Consider the following 13,450-nt stretch of genomic DNA (forward strand, 5'->3'; position numbering starts at 1 on the left):
TCTAGTATAACAAAATTATACCTATAAAAACTAGTTAACAAGAAGAAGAATAAGAAATCAAGCAATATATTTAGATATGCATACAATCCTCTGCATGTAAAATAATAATTCTGCTGTTTTGACAAAATATCTATATTTCATATTGATATTTGATACCAATGATAATAAAATATAGGAATTTGGAAGAAGGTTGGCGAGAAAATTGAAAAAAGTTACCATGAAAACTATTATTTTCATAGCCCTGAACAATATAAAAAATGTCACAAAAAATTACCCCTTCAAAATTAACTCACATGCAACAGCAGTGTTCGCTGTTCGTTAAGTCTTCAAACATTGCGAGTTATTATTACTTTTATATATATTATTACTTTTATGAGTGGAAGAGGTTGCACAGATCAAATTTTTGCACTACGAATGCTGACGGAAATGTTTTTGGCTAAAAACCAGAAACTCTTCTGTGCTTTCGTGGATTTGCAGAAAGCGTATGATAAGGTTGATGGGATGAAATTATGGATCGTGCTGGAAAAACATGGAGTAGACAATAAACTTATACAAGCAGTTGCTTCCCTCTACGAGGACAGCACAGCTAGTATAAGAGTGAATGGGGGCATTACATCATGGTTTGCAATATCCAAAGGCGTAAAGCAGGGATGTGTAATGTCACCATGGTTGTTTAATCTCTATATGGACCATTGTATGAAAGAGATTGAAAGTATGGGAATCGGAGCGAAAATGATGGATATAACTGTTAGTTGCTTACTGTATGCGGATGACGCCGCACTGCTAGTGAGCAGCGCGGAGGATTTGCAACTAATAGTGTCAAGAATATATGATGTATGTATGGAAAATGATCTGGCAATGAATGAAAGTAAGTCAAAGGTCATGGTGTTTGAAAGAGAGAAAGATATGACAGAATGCAAGATTATTGTGCATAATGAATCCCTAGAACAGGTGCAAGAATTTTTATATCTAGGAAGCATGTTCACAAGGGATGGAAAAGTGGATAAGGATATTGAGAGAAGAGTGAATGCAGGGAATAGAATAAATGGTGCTTTGAACAGAGTGATTGCGATTAAGAATATGTCCATGGAAGCCAAGCTAGCGGTTCACAACGGCGTGCTAGTACCGACACTAATGTATGGAAGCGAAACATGGAACTGGCTAAGGAAGGATAAAAGCAGAGTGAACGCTGTTGAAACGCGCTCCCTCAGACGAATGTGTGGAAAATCATTGTATGACAGAATTAAAAACGAAGATTTAAGAAAGGAATGTAAGGCTGAACAAGGGTTATTTGCGGTGGTATGGACATGTGGAGCGAATGGATAACGAGAGAATGACTAAGAAAATATATGTGGCGAATGTGAGAGGGAAAACAGAACGTGGACGACCGAAAAAGACTTGGCACGATCAGATCAATCAGAACCTAAAATCTGGCGGTGTCAAAAGTCTGCGTAATCGGAGGACATGTATGACTAGATGTATGGATGTGAAGAAGGCGAGGAGAGTATGTCAGGACAGAAGAGTGTGGCGTTCCATCCTCTCTGCCTACCCCTGCGGAGAAACGGCGTGATGGTAGTAGTAATAGTAGTAGCAGTAGTATATACAACTTACCCCGTTAAATTGCAATTTTTCAATACACACATCTTTGCCTGGCTATGTTTGGTTCATGTCGAGCAACGTAAAAAATATTAAGAAAATCAGAACTGTCAAAGTCTGGTAGACACCCAATTTTTTTTCAAATTTCAAGTTCAATATTGTTATTTATGTGCAAATTGTCGGACGTCACTTGATAATTTAACGAAAAATTTGAGGTTTTTTGTTGCAAAGTATATATGGCTTTTATTTATTCAGTCGGACCATAATATTTTATCAAAATGAGTGAAAATCTATCAAAGACTGGTAAGTGATTTTTTACTGAAATTAGTAGGAATTTTTCAAAATTAGAAGCAGTTTCATAGGTAAATGTTGAAACATTTCGAGACATGTTTCTGATATATTTGATTGCCCAGAAATCAGAATTCCAATTAATTTATAACTAATACTGTCTATACTGCTACATTATTAATAAGTTTATCACTATTTAACTGCTATATGGATTTTTTTTAAATAAATTTTGATACATATGTAATTATTATTAAGCTGTTTTTTCACTAAGCTCGCGAATAAGTAGCGCTCCATCATTGCTATTAGTGGATTCCTTCATGCGTTCCAAGGTCAGGTTGGATTTGAACTGTTCTTGTTCTGACAGCGAATATTACTGCGGAACGCGCGTTTTCACGGCTGTAGAATGTCCATTGGAGACGTTCTAGATGTTGTGGATTACCAGTTTTACTTGACAGGAGGATTAGTTTTTCCTTTCTTATTTTTATAGATGGCCATGAAATGTTGAAAGCCATGTACAATTTTGAGGCGACATTGGCCAAAACCCTGAGTTTCAACGAGGGTGACTACTTCATTCTTCACCAGAGCAACAATAAGCAGAGAAATTGGTGGCAAGTTGTCAACATTCAGGGACAACTGGGTTTTGTGCCTTCCAACTATGTATCTCCGGTCAAGGTTTGTGCACTATTCTAGCGATTAAGCATTGAACTCTGTGTCAGCCTAATGCAGATACACAGGGCATTTTGATTGGCCGAAATTACTTGATACGCCAGTCAGGGTTCTTAACTTTGTATGAGATGCATGATGTTATTTATTCACCATATATTTCTTCATATATTTATTTATTTTAATTTTTCCATTTGCATATTGAAGTAAAAATTTATAATTTATTTTGATAAACAATGCTTGGTGTTGGAGTTTACAGGATAGTAAAGTTACCAAACCATTATTTAAATAGGTATGATATATCTTGCTAGGTTTATTTTCAAATATTTAATACATTTCTGATTTGTAAAAAGACCCTATTAACACGTTGTTTGTGGAAAACGCTTTAAAGCATCTTTTTCATATTGTTGGTAGAGAGCGGGAGACACTTATAACTTTCTATTTGCTTACTTTTGGTAGAGCGCGAGAGACGCCAAAAAACAGTGTACAGATCGGAATTGGGTGTTGCGGCTTCTTGTGATTAGCATACTGAGGGTCAGGCGGCTGACTGTCTGAGTATAATTAGGGACAGGGTTGACGAAAAAACCGCCCGACAACAATGTGTGAGGGATCACTGTATTTGAGATAGTTGATGGTTGATTTATTAATTATTTAAAAAAAGAGAAATATTTATGTTTTTATTATTTACACAAACATTTAAATTTCATACTATTTCTGTGAGCCTAAGCGGCTCATTATTAGAAATAAGTATCAAATTGTGGTAGAGTGGGTTCGAACCTAGAAACTCTGACTTAAGAGTCCGTGACACTAACCTCGGGACCACAACCCGATGTATATAAGTTAATTTTCACTACAATGTAGGTTGATCCTATTCTCAATTATAATATAATACAATTAATATTTCAATTAAGTTATTATGTAGTTGTCCATATTTCCTTTCTGTAAATTTTTACGTAAGTTAAATTGCTTTTAAAACAACAGGAAGTAAGTTGTTATCATTCACAAGTGTGTAAGGTGATGTAATTTTTGGTATATAATGAACACGAAATTGTGTGTAGGTGGAACCGCTGTTTATGATGAAGTTCATAGAGGAATGTGTGGCTCGCATGAACGATGGCTCGCAGCTGACTCCGGATAAACAAGAGCTAATCACTCGTCTGAATGAAAAAAGACACCAAGCTGAAATTTCACTCAAGGTAATATATATGTTTTGTATTTCAAAAGTATTAACTTTTTGTATGGTAATATAAAATTCTCCTTATCATTCAGCATTCATTTTTAATTTACGTTTTACGTCTAAATTTTAAGTCTAAATTTTAGAGTTGTGTCCTTGAGATATTGAAGATTGAAGAGGGAGTAGGAGCTATTTCTTATTTTTATTTATTTATAATTATTATTTTTTATTTCTTATAGTAAAATAATAAATGAAAATATCAAACAGCTCCCACCTCTTCTTCAATCTTCAACGTCACAAGGACACAACTCTTAAATTTAGACTTACCCTAGGGCAATGATACTTAACCTTTTTTTTCTCGGGCCGCATACATATATTTGTAAAGCTACGCGGGCCGCAACACTATACTGGTATGACAAAAAATATCATGAAAAAAAATATATAAATATCACCACCCCCGTTTTTTTGGAAAACCATTTGAGATTTATAAAAATATGACCAAAACAGAATATTAATAGCGCGCATATTTGTCTGTCAAATGTTTGTTTTTTGGGAATAAATCTAGCGTGTGCAGTAGCAACACTCTTATACCAGATCTGATGTTGACACGACAACGACCATCCTCTTTGGGTTTCCATGTCTGTTACGTCAAAGTGGAAATTAATCTCAAGATATACGATTCTATATTTATAGAATGCCAGATTTTGTAAATCATGTTCCTGATAATAAATGTGTTGGGGGCCGCACAAAAAAGCTTGGCGGGCCGCAGGTTGAGTATGGCTGCCCTAGGGCCATTATGTCATAATTATAACAACATTGCATCGTTCCGATGCAGTGATTTATGGATGTAAATAGAAATGGTTAATCAAATCCACCACAGAATGCTTTAATCCATCCTAAATTGTGTATTTTTATAGCCCTATATAAAAAAACAGGCTCCCCAGCCTCCGAGTCTCCCGGAGTTGAACCACAGCCTCCAGAACGGGCGCTCCACCCTCCCGCCCGCGCCCCGTGCAGCCGCCGTCGCCCCCGCGCCAGTCGCCGCACCCGTCACCGCACCCGACGACTCCCACCGGGACAACAGCCACAACCACAGCAGTGACAATGGATATGAACATTTGCACCAAGGTGAGACAAAATCAATTCACTTTTAGCCAGATTGTGGAACGAGCCAATCATCCTCCACCACGGTAGCTAAATACGCTAACCATTACACCACAGAAGTGGACGGAGTTTCTTCTACATTTTATTCATATTTTCCCGGAAAATCAGACGCTCGCGCCAGTCTGGGCCCTGGTCCCCGCGAGCCGTCCCCCGGGGGGCGCAGTCCCCAGCGCAGCCAGTCCAGCCCCAGCATGCTGGTGGAGGGCGGCGAGGCCTCCATCCTGTACGGCATGGTGGAGAGGGTGCGCCAGCACACGAGGCTCAGCCACGACTTGTCCCGGGTGGCCGTCACAACTGTCCTGGAGTCGCTCAAGGTTTGTGCTAAACGCTATCTGATCTTGTTTGGGAAAAGGGGATAAAAGCGAAGTCTAGATAAAAATGTGCTGGTCTGGAAGTTAGTCATCCACAATGACGAGATGCTCAACAAGCTGCTCTCCTGCGTGACCATCGCGATGAAATACATCCTGCCCAACATCTTGGACATTCTCCAGTCCTTGAGGATCGAGAGGATGGCGTTACAATTTGTCAGCTGATGTTTTACCCGCTCCAGACTCAGCCCACTCGACCTCCCGAGACCGATTGACGACATTTTAATATATTTATATTTTGTATGTCATTATCATCATCATCTTGTAATTATTATAACTATCCATGTCTTTACAAGCACCCTTGAGGTAGTATTTTACGAAAATGCCGCTGTACAAATTATCCAAATTATTATTATTTATTTTATTTATTTGTTTTGGGAATTATACAGCTTGTACATAAAAATAAAATAAAAACATAACAAATAGTTGGATTGACAATGATAAAAGCCAATTAAATAATTACACATTTATGTTATGAATTAGATTACATGAAAGTAGATTCTTAGTCCAAAAATGCAAAAAAAACCTACTATAAAAAAATGTCTCTTACTGTGTTTTGAGTTTGGACAGCCGTACTGTTGGACATTAAGAGATAAAAAAAGAGAAGAGAGTGTGAGTGTGTGTGAGTGTATATGTGTGTGTGTGTGTGTGTGGGTGCTAGGGTGTATTGCCATTGTTTCTTTTAGTGATGACTATTTCGCCCTTTCAGTCCTTTCGTAAGAGGATAAACTAAGTCATAAGGTCTACTAACAAGTATTTGGACACTCAAAATGTTGTAAATCTCAGTTTTTTGTCACTCTTGTTCATCTCTCTCCTTCTCTCTTTGTCCAGGAGGTGCTGGACCGCAGTCGGTGCGGGCAGGTGTGGACGCTGTCCTCGCTGGCGAGCGGCGCGGGCCCGCTGGCGGCGGACCGGGCCGTGCTGCGCGGCACGAGCGACGCGCGCCGCCTGCGCGCCGACCTCACCGCGCTCACGGCGTGCGCGCGCGACGCCCAGCAGCGCGAGTGGGCCGTGCACGACGACGAGCACGCCATTCTCACGCACCTCACTGACGTCGTCGGGATTCTCGTGAGTGCTGATCGTTGTATTCAAACTCTAGACTTAATTAAATTTGAAAAAAAAAATATTGGTGTTTTTTTATTATTTACAAAAACATAATTTTATAACTGTTTTAATAACTGTTCCCGTATAAATTTTACGACGGGGCTATCCATCTGGTAAATTTAGTATAATAATTTGTCTTCTTCTTCTTCATCTTGTTGTAGCCCTTGTGGCCTGTTTTTAAGAGGGATTAGCCTCCTGCGATGTCGATTCCCAGTTATCGACCCATCTCTTTGGTGATCTGCCCGGGAGTCGTCTACCATGGGGTTGGCCGTACAGTGCAATGTGGGGGGAGTCTGGATGGTTCCATTCTCCTCACAGCGCATACCATTGTCTCCTTCGTTGCCTTCTCCACCTAACGACATCTTCGATCTCGCATATTTCCCTGATCCTGGCATTTCTTATTCTATCTCGAAGACTCTTGCCTGATATGCTTCTTATGCTAGACTCTAAGAAGCATAATAATTTGTGATAAATAAAATTATTCAAAAAAAAGTTTATATGTGCATTTTATATTCCAGTCCAATGCCGATGTCCGAGTGTCGTGTGACGTGTTGAGCACTGACAATTACGAGTATGTGAGTGCCCTCGTGCTGTTCTACCAAATGGAGACCAGGTGGCATATCAGGAAAATATTGATTCAGGTTTGTATTTCTTTGTGAATGAAAAAAAAAATTTTGCAGGCAGAGAGAATAGAATGCCACACCAATCTGTCTTTGTCAACAATCTTCTCCTCTTCCACATTTATGCATCTCCTCATTCATTTTTTAAAACCCTCATCCGCACCCGATGGTGCATAGGGTACTGCATCATATAATCACAGTGTTATTGTATTATTATAATTTTTTATTTTTAAAAATGAGATATATTTGTTTTTATTATTTACACAAATATTTCAATTTCATACTTTTTCTGTGAGCCTAAGAGGCTCATTATTAAAAATAGGTATCGAATTGTGGTAGAGTGGGTTTGAACCGAGAAACTCTGACTTAAGAGTCCGCGACACTAACCATGGGACCACGACCCGTCGTATATAAGTTAATTTTCACTACAATGTAGGTTGATTCTATTTTCAGTTATTATATAATACAATTAATATTTCAATTAAGTTATTATGTGGTTGTACATATTTCCTTTCTGTAATTTTTACATAAGTTAAATTGTTAAAAAAACCTATCCTAACCACGGGACCGCAACCCGATACGATCTTGATCAAACTCCTCATACATACCCGCCGATTATTCCGACTCCTGACTTAACCACTTTTAAGTTTTTGAAATACTTGATCATGCTAAGTTTTTTTGGTCTTGCAACGTATACCATAGTCTATGTATGGATTTTCAGCACAATGTAAGTTGATTCTGCTATTCCTCCTGAGTGATAGTTGCCTTTTGGTGCTGTGCAGGGCTTTGGGGTGATGTGCGCCCTGGACCGGGAGATTGTGAAGGTGCTGTGCATGTCGGTGCTGGCGAGGGAGCTGGCCCGGGACATGCTGGCCAACCAGTCGCACGCCGAGCGCCTAGCCGCCTCCGCCAAGCTCCTCAGCACCATGCTGTCCATGGCCGACCCGCTTCCGCTCAGCCACTTTGGTACTGTATTCCACTCACTTTTAGATTAGGTCCGTAAAAAATAATAGTTATAGAATAATTCAATTTCTTGCACATCTCAGTTTAACCGCCCTACCCATACGAACTTATAAAATATAAATACGTCATATATTTTATCGTCTTATATACGAACTTACATGATACGTCTGATATATTATTGTCTAAACACAACAAGCCGTATCCCATATGCTCAGGTACAAAAAAATATAATCGCATCTGCGGAAACATTCTAAAGGTGGAGACTGACCGGAGCATTTCGTCGTAACGTAACACGTTACGATGCGAGCATTCAGGCAGTCGGTACACCGAGCAGAGCACTCCATCCATAGTTTCGGATGCTCGATGATGCTCGTCGCGAGCGATGTTACGACGTTATCTTACGACGAAATGCTCCGGTCAGTCTCCACCTTTAGGGCGAGTGCCTTAGTCATACAAATATGTCGTACAGTGCATTTATTTCAACACCAACAATCGCTGGCTGCCTTATTTGCGGAATATATCGAGATTATGTTAAATGTATATTACATTCAATACGAATTCTACTATTTTTTTTCTTCTTTAGCCTTATGTCCTCCACTGCTGGATATAAACCTCTCCGTATCCTTACTTTTTTTTGGTCTGTTGTTGCTTGTAGCCAGTTTCTACCCCCACAGTGGCTATGTCGTTCGATCATCTTTTTTGAGGTCTCTCGATGCCTTTCTTATCCTCCCAAGGTCTTCATCTCAAAATTTTACACGTCCGCTTTGTGGGGTCCTGTCTTGCAACATGTACCGCCCATTGCCACTTGAGTCTGGCCACGCGATCCATGATTTTGGTTCTATTCTTAATTTCTTCATTTTATCTTTCAGGCTAAACCAAGCATGGATCTTTCCATGCATCGCTGTGTGCATTTGAGCTTCTCTGTTTTTCTTTTTGTCAGAGCCATGGTCTCTAGTGCATATGTATTCATTGGCAGTATGCAGGATTCATATGTTTTTCTTTTAAGACAGGTCGGAATCTCTTTTTTCTCTAGACATTATTTACTTATCAAAGACATTTATTATTATCATTATATAGATTTGGAACATGTCAATGGTGTTGTTGAAAAAATTTATACCTTTATTAGGGGTTAAATATGTTGTTGACATTTTCAGAACAATTGGATCTTGAGTTTGTATCATTCCTTCTGGAGTGGATTGAGTCTCCGCCAGAGTCCGATGTAGAGGAGTGCATTCCGGATATCTTCTTGTCGGCGGTTCTGGCTCTCAACATGCAGTTCCTGGATCCAGACAACAACCTCATCTTAGATGCTCTGCAGACTAGACCGCACTCCAAGGTCTTCACGGAAAAACTTTTGCTCTTACTGAACAGAGAAGGTAATCTGATTATTTTATTTGAAGCCATTTAAACATGTTATAAATTAACAAACAGGTGGAATAGTTCAAACATCTGGATGTAGACTTGAGTGGTTAAGCGGATCTGCGATGTAAAGTGACGGGACAAATAAACAATGCTGCAGTCATCTCAGGATGCCTGAAAAGTTCTACTTGGGAGGCTACGGAGAAGACAATGGTAAGGATAATGGAATCTAGACTCCCCAAATTGCATTGCACGGTCAACCCTAAGGTAGACGACTCCCTGGCAAACCACCAAAGAGATGGATTGATAGCTGAGAATCGACATTGCAGAGGCTAATCCTTCCTAAAAACAGGCCACAAGGCCTACACAAAGAAGAATAATTTTTTTGCCTACACAATAATAATAATAAAAATATAATATGTACATGGATGTTCTACAGATGATCCGGTAAGAGTTTTGGAGCATGTGCCTCCGGCTCCGCATTCAGTGCTGAAGCTGTCCCTGGACGCCTTCAGTCGGCGGTCTACGGCCTCTCTCTTCTACACCAACGACACAAAGGTTCTGCTCGACATCACGGTCAGACAGTTGGCCGATCTTTCTGCTGGAGATCAGGTTAGTCAAATTTGACTTCATTTTGGCTAATATTAGCACAAGCACATTATTGGTGCTCTGCGACCATACCAGCTACCATCGCGACTACGCCATGACATGTGACATGGGATACGCTGCGTTGAGTGTTTCCAAGGCGATCAAACTTCAATGATAATATAAGATTTTTTAGTATTCAATATAATATCGATAACATATGATAATGATCCTTTTGTAGTCTGCCATTTATACATGTTATCTATTGGTCCTTTTTAGGTTCATCCACTTATGTAATACATATTATAATTTTTACGTTACATTGAGTGTTTTTAAGGCGGTCGGACCTCAATGATAATTCAATCAGAAATAGTATTCAAAATAATATTGTTAACATATAATGAAGATCCTTTTAAAGTCTTCCATTAATGCATTTTATATAATGGTCCTTTTTAGGTTCATCCACTTGTGTAATACATATTATAATTATCCAACTTTTTTGGTCCGTCTACTGCACAAGTAGTTACCCTTTTTAAGTCTACCCGTAGTACAAAATTATGGCTCCTTTCAGATTCACTCTTTACTTAATGTGATAACTCTTTTCAGGTCCGCTCACCACACAATATATCAGACCTTTTCAAATCTACCCACCAAACAATATAATGATAATAATAATACATTTCAATAAATTATATAGCGCTTTTTTCGTAAAATGCTACCTTGTTGTGACTGAATATTCACATTCTCGAAGGTATGATCAAAACCATGCATGTGCACAATTTATCACAAATGCCGAAAGTCTTCCTCAAGCATTTCTGCTGAATATTATGGTCTACCGTGTCGAAAGCAGCACTCATATCCAAAAAAGGAATCAAAACAAGGTCACCAGCATCCTCAGCAGTTATTATATCAGACAGTACTCTCACTTACGCCTGTCTCTGTAGAGTGGTATCGCCTGTATGCCGATGCCTCTCTGAAAACGACTTGTTATTTTCAACATACATTGTCGGTCAATATATCAGTCCTTTTTAAGCCTACTTTTAATAAAATATATTAGCAACATTTTGAGTGTGTCCTGCTTAGTAAAAAGCTTCTTTTCATCTCACCAATAAATGTCTCTTGTGAAGTTCTAGTTATTCAAGAATAATGTTTCGAAATTGGTTGATATACATATATGGAACTTCCAAGATTTTGATTAGTGTGGTTGTCAATATGTCAAAATGTCTGGTAGAATTGGTGATTGTTACACGTGTTTAAAGTGATCACTTAAACCAGCCTATGATGGTCGTCAGCCCCGTAAATGCCCAGACTTCCATATTCTTCTTCATCTTTGATGAGATGTCAAATATAATATGTAAATATATTAGCCTTTTCATGTCCACGGTAGAGTATCTGCTACATTTGCTGTTTCTGTGTTCAGCGCCGCGGCCTGTACCTGCAGCTGTGTCTCGGAGTGCTCCGCCACACGGACTACAGCCACTGCCATCGCCAGGCCGACCTGCTGCGCTGCTTCACCCGCATCTTCTGCGAGGAGGGGGAACCCAGCAAACCCGACCAGACCCTCGTCAGGACCATCTCCAACGAGTTCCCGCACTACTTCAAGGCATAAGCAAGGGAAACAGACACGATATATCAAAATGTGATGACATTTGCATCAATTCTTGAGCCATTTGTAAACAGTATGTTTAATATTACTATTGTCTACAACATGTTGGTAAAGTTGCGTAACGACAGTGGTAATTTAATCTTAACACTTTGTTATTATTTGTTATCCAGGTTTTTCCATCAACTCGACCCTAATAAGTATTTATTATTAGATTAAAACCAATATTTTTAGCTTTTCCACTTTTTTATTTGACCAGCGACCGGGTTTCGTCGTTACCGACATCATCAGACTGGTGAGAGGCTATACAAATTGTTATGTTATATATAAAAGAAGGCAGGAGTTGATAACCATGATTTGATATAATTTTATGAGAAATTAATTTAATTTGAGTGAATTTAAGTAGTGTATGATATTAAAAATATTATTATTATTGTTTTTTATTTTTTATTTTTATTTTTTATAATTTTTTTTTTTAAATATCATGCAATACTTAAATTCACTCAAATTAAATTAATTTCTCATAAAATTATATCAAATCATGGTTATCAACTCCTGCCTTCTTTTATATATAACATAACAATTTGTATAGCCTCTCACTAGTCTGATGATGTCGGTAACGACGAAACCCGGTCGCTGGTCAAATAAAAAAGTGGAAAAGCTAAAAATATTGGTTTTGATCTAATAATAAATTAAAAATGCAATTCCATCACGAAGTGTCAGTGGATAATATAAACCTAATAAGTATACTAATTAAAGTCGTATACTAATCACAAGTAACCGCAAACCCAATTCCGATCTGTAAAATGTTTTTAGGCCTATCGTGCTCTGACAAAAGTAAGCAAATAAAACGCTTATAAGTGTCTCCCGCTCTCTACCAACTGTATGCAAAAGACGCTTTTAAGCGTTACCTGCAAACAATATGTTGAAAAGTGATTGTATTTTTATCAGTTTTCAAAAATCATATTAAATCTGTCAGCCCTCATCCACCCACTGCTGGGTGAAGATCTCCTTCGTTGCGCGCATCTTCATTATTTCCTTGCAGTTTAATATTGCATGACATCTACAGTTTGTTTCATCAACTCAACTTTTAACCGTCACAACTGTGTAAATACATCTCACACTCCGAAAATTTCAAATATGTTTACACATACTTTCCTAATCATTTTACTAGTCTGTTGTAAGTATTTTTGATTGCTTATATTGGAACATATAGAGACATCTCTTGGGATAGTGATGATATATAAGATGATCGCTAAAAAAATTGGATATTAGAAGTCAACAATGAAAATTAAAGCCAGAAAGCTTCTACACATAAAATTGGTTTAGTTTTGTAGAAATGCGTAAAATAATATGTATTGTCTATAGCTTTATTCGTAATTTACATTATAAGAAAGTACCTATTTAAAGATACCTTGCAATCCCCTAAATACCTCATTAGATAATATGTGCCATCAGTATCATCATTTCCATCACATGATTTTTTAATGTCATCCATCATCACTAGAAACGAGCACAATTTGACGATACTCAATTTTTAATTCTTTATTTTCGAATATCATTCCAAAATATTTTTAAGATCACAGTTCGTAGACTCACCTATTATATTTTATTATTATTATTTTTTACAGTAGACAGTAGAACGCCACACCACTCTGTGTTTGCAAACATTCTTTTCCACGTTCATGGATCACCTCATACATACCCGCCGATTATTCCGACACCTGACCACTTTAAAGTATTTGAAGTATTTATATTTTCCAATCACATTCGCCTCATTAATTTGTTTTACCATTCTTTCATCACTCATTCGTTCCACATGCCCAAACCATTTCAACACACCTTCCTTAATTTATCGATTTTCTTTTACAAATTTATTACTTTTTGAGCATACGTGACACCTAAACTTGCTAATGGTATCTCAAAATTATTATTTATGTAAGCTTATATCTATTCATATTTG

General features: G+C 38.1%; 1 protein-coding gene across 2 annotated transcripts; it reads left to right on the forward strand.

The window, feature by feature from the left end:
• Positions 1-1,723: 1,723 nt before the first annotated feature.
• On the forward strand, positions 1,724-11,822 carry LOC148310762 (NCK-interacting protein with SH3 domain-like). Of its 2 annotated transcripts, none has more exons than XM_088257857.1 (11): positions 1,724-1,899; positions 2,372-2,556; positions 3,606-3,743; positions 4,639-4,849; positions 4,994-5,199; positions 6,085-6,321; positions 6,876-6,998; positions 7,760-7,943; positions 9,095-9,316; positions 9,739-9,911; positions 11,305-11,822. In XM_088257857.1, exons 1-11 carry the CDS (start codon positions 1,875-1,877, stop codon positions 11,491-11,493), a joined length of 1,893 nt encoding a protein of 630 aa, XP_088113983.1. In that variant the 5' UTR covers positions 1,724-1,874; the 3' UTR covers positions 11,494-11,822. The 2 variants fall into 2 exon arrangements, with proteins under 2 accessions (XP_088113983.1, XP_088113984.1); XM_088257858.1 differs by having other exon boundaries at positions 4,657-4,849.
• The last annotated feature ends 1,628 nt before the right edge of the window (positions 11,823-13,450 follow it).

Source organism: Brachycentrus maculatus, unplaced genomic scaffold, assembly GCF_059751285.1.
Source record: "Brachycentrus maculatus isolate JH-2025_06_01 unplaced genomic scaffold, ASM5975128v1 h1tg000088l, whole genome shotgun sequence".
In the NCBI taxonomy this organism is placed as follows: Eukaryota; Metazoa; Arthropoda; class Insecta; order Trichoptera; family Brachycentridae; genus Brachycentrus; species Brachycentrus maculatus.

Excerpts from the sequence above, each read along its gene's own strand:
- LOC148310762 (XM_088257857.1), top strand. The coding sequence starts at position 1,875 with ATGAGTGAAAATCTATCAAAGACTG. Across the intron at positions 6,322-6,875 it reads CTGACGTCGTCGGGATTCTC|TCCAATGCCGATGTCCGAGT; the intron begins GTGAGTGCTGAT and ends TTTATATTCCAG. Across the intron at positions 7,944-9,094 it reads GCTTCCGCTCAGCCACTTTG|AACAATTGGATCTTGAGTTT; the intron begins GTACTGTATTCC and ends TGACATTTTCAG.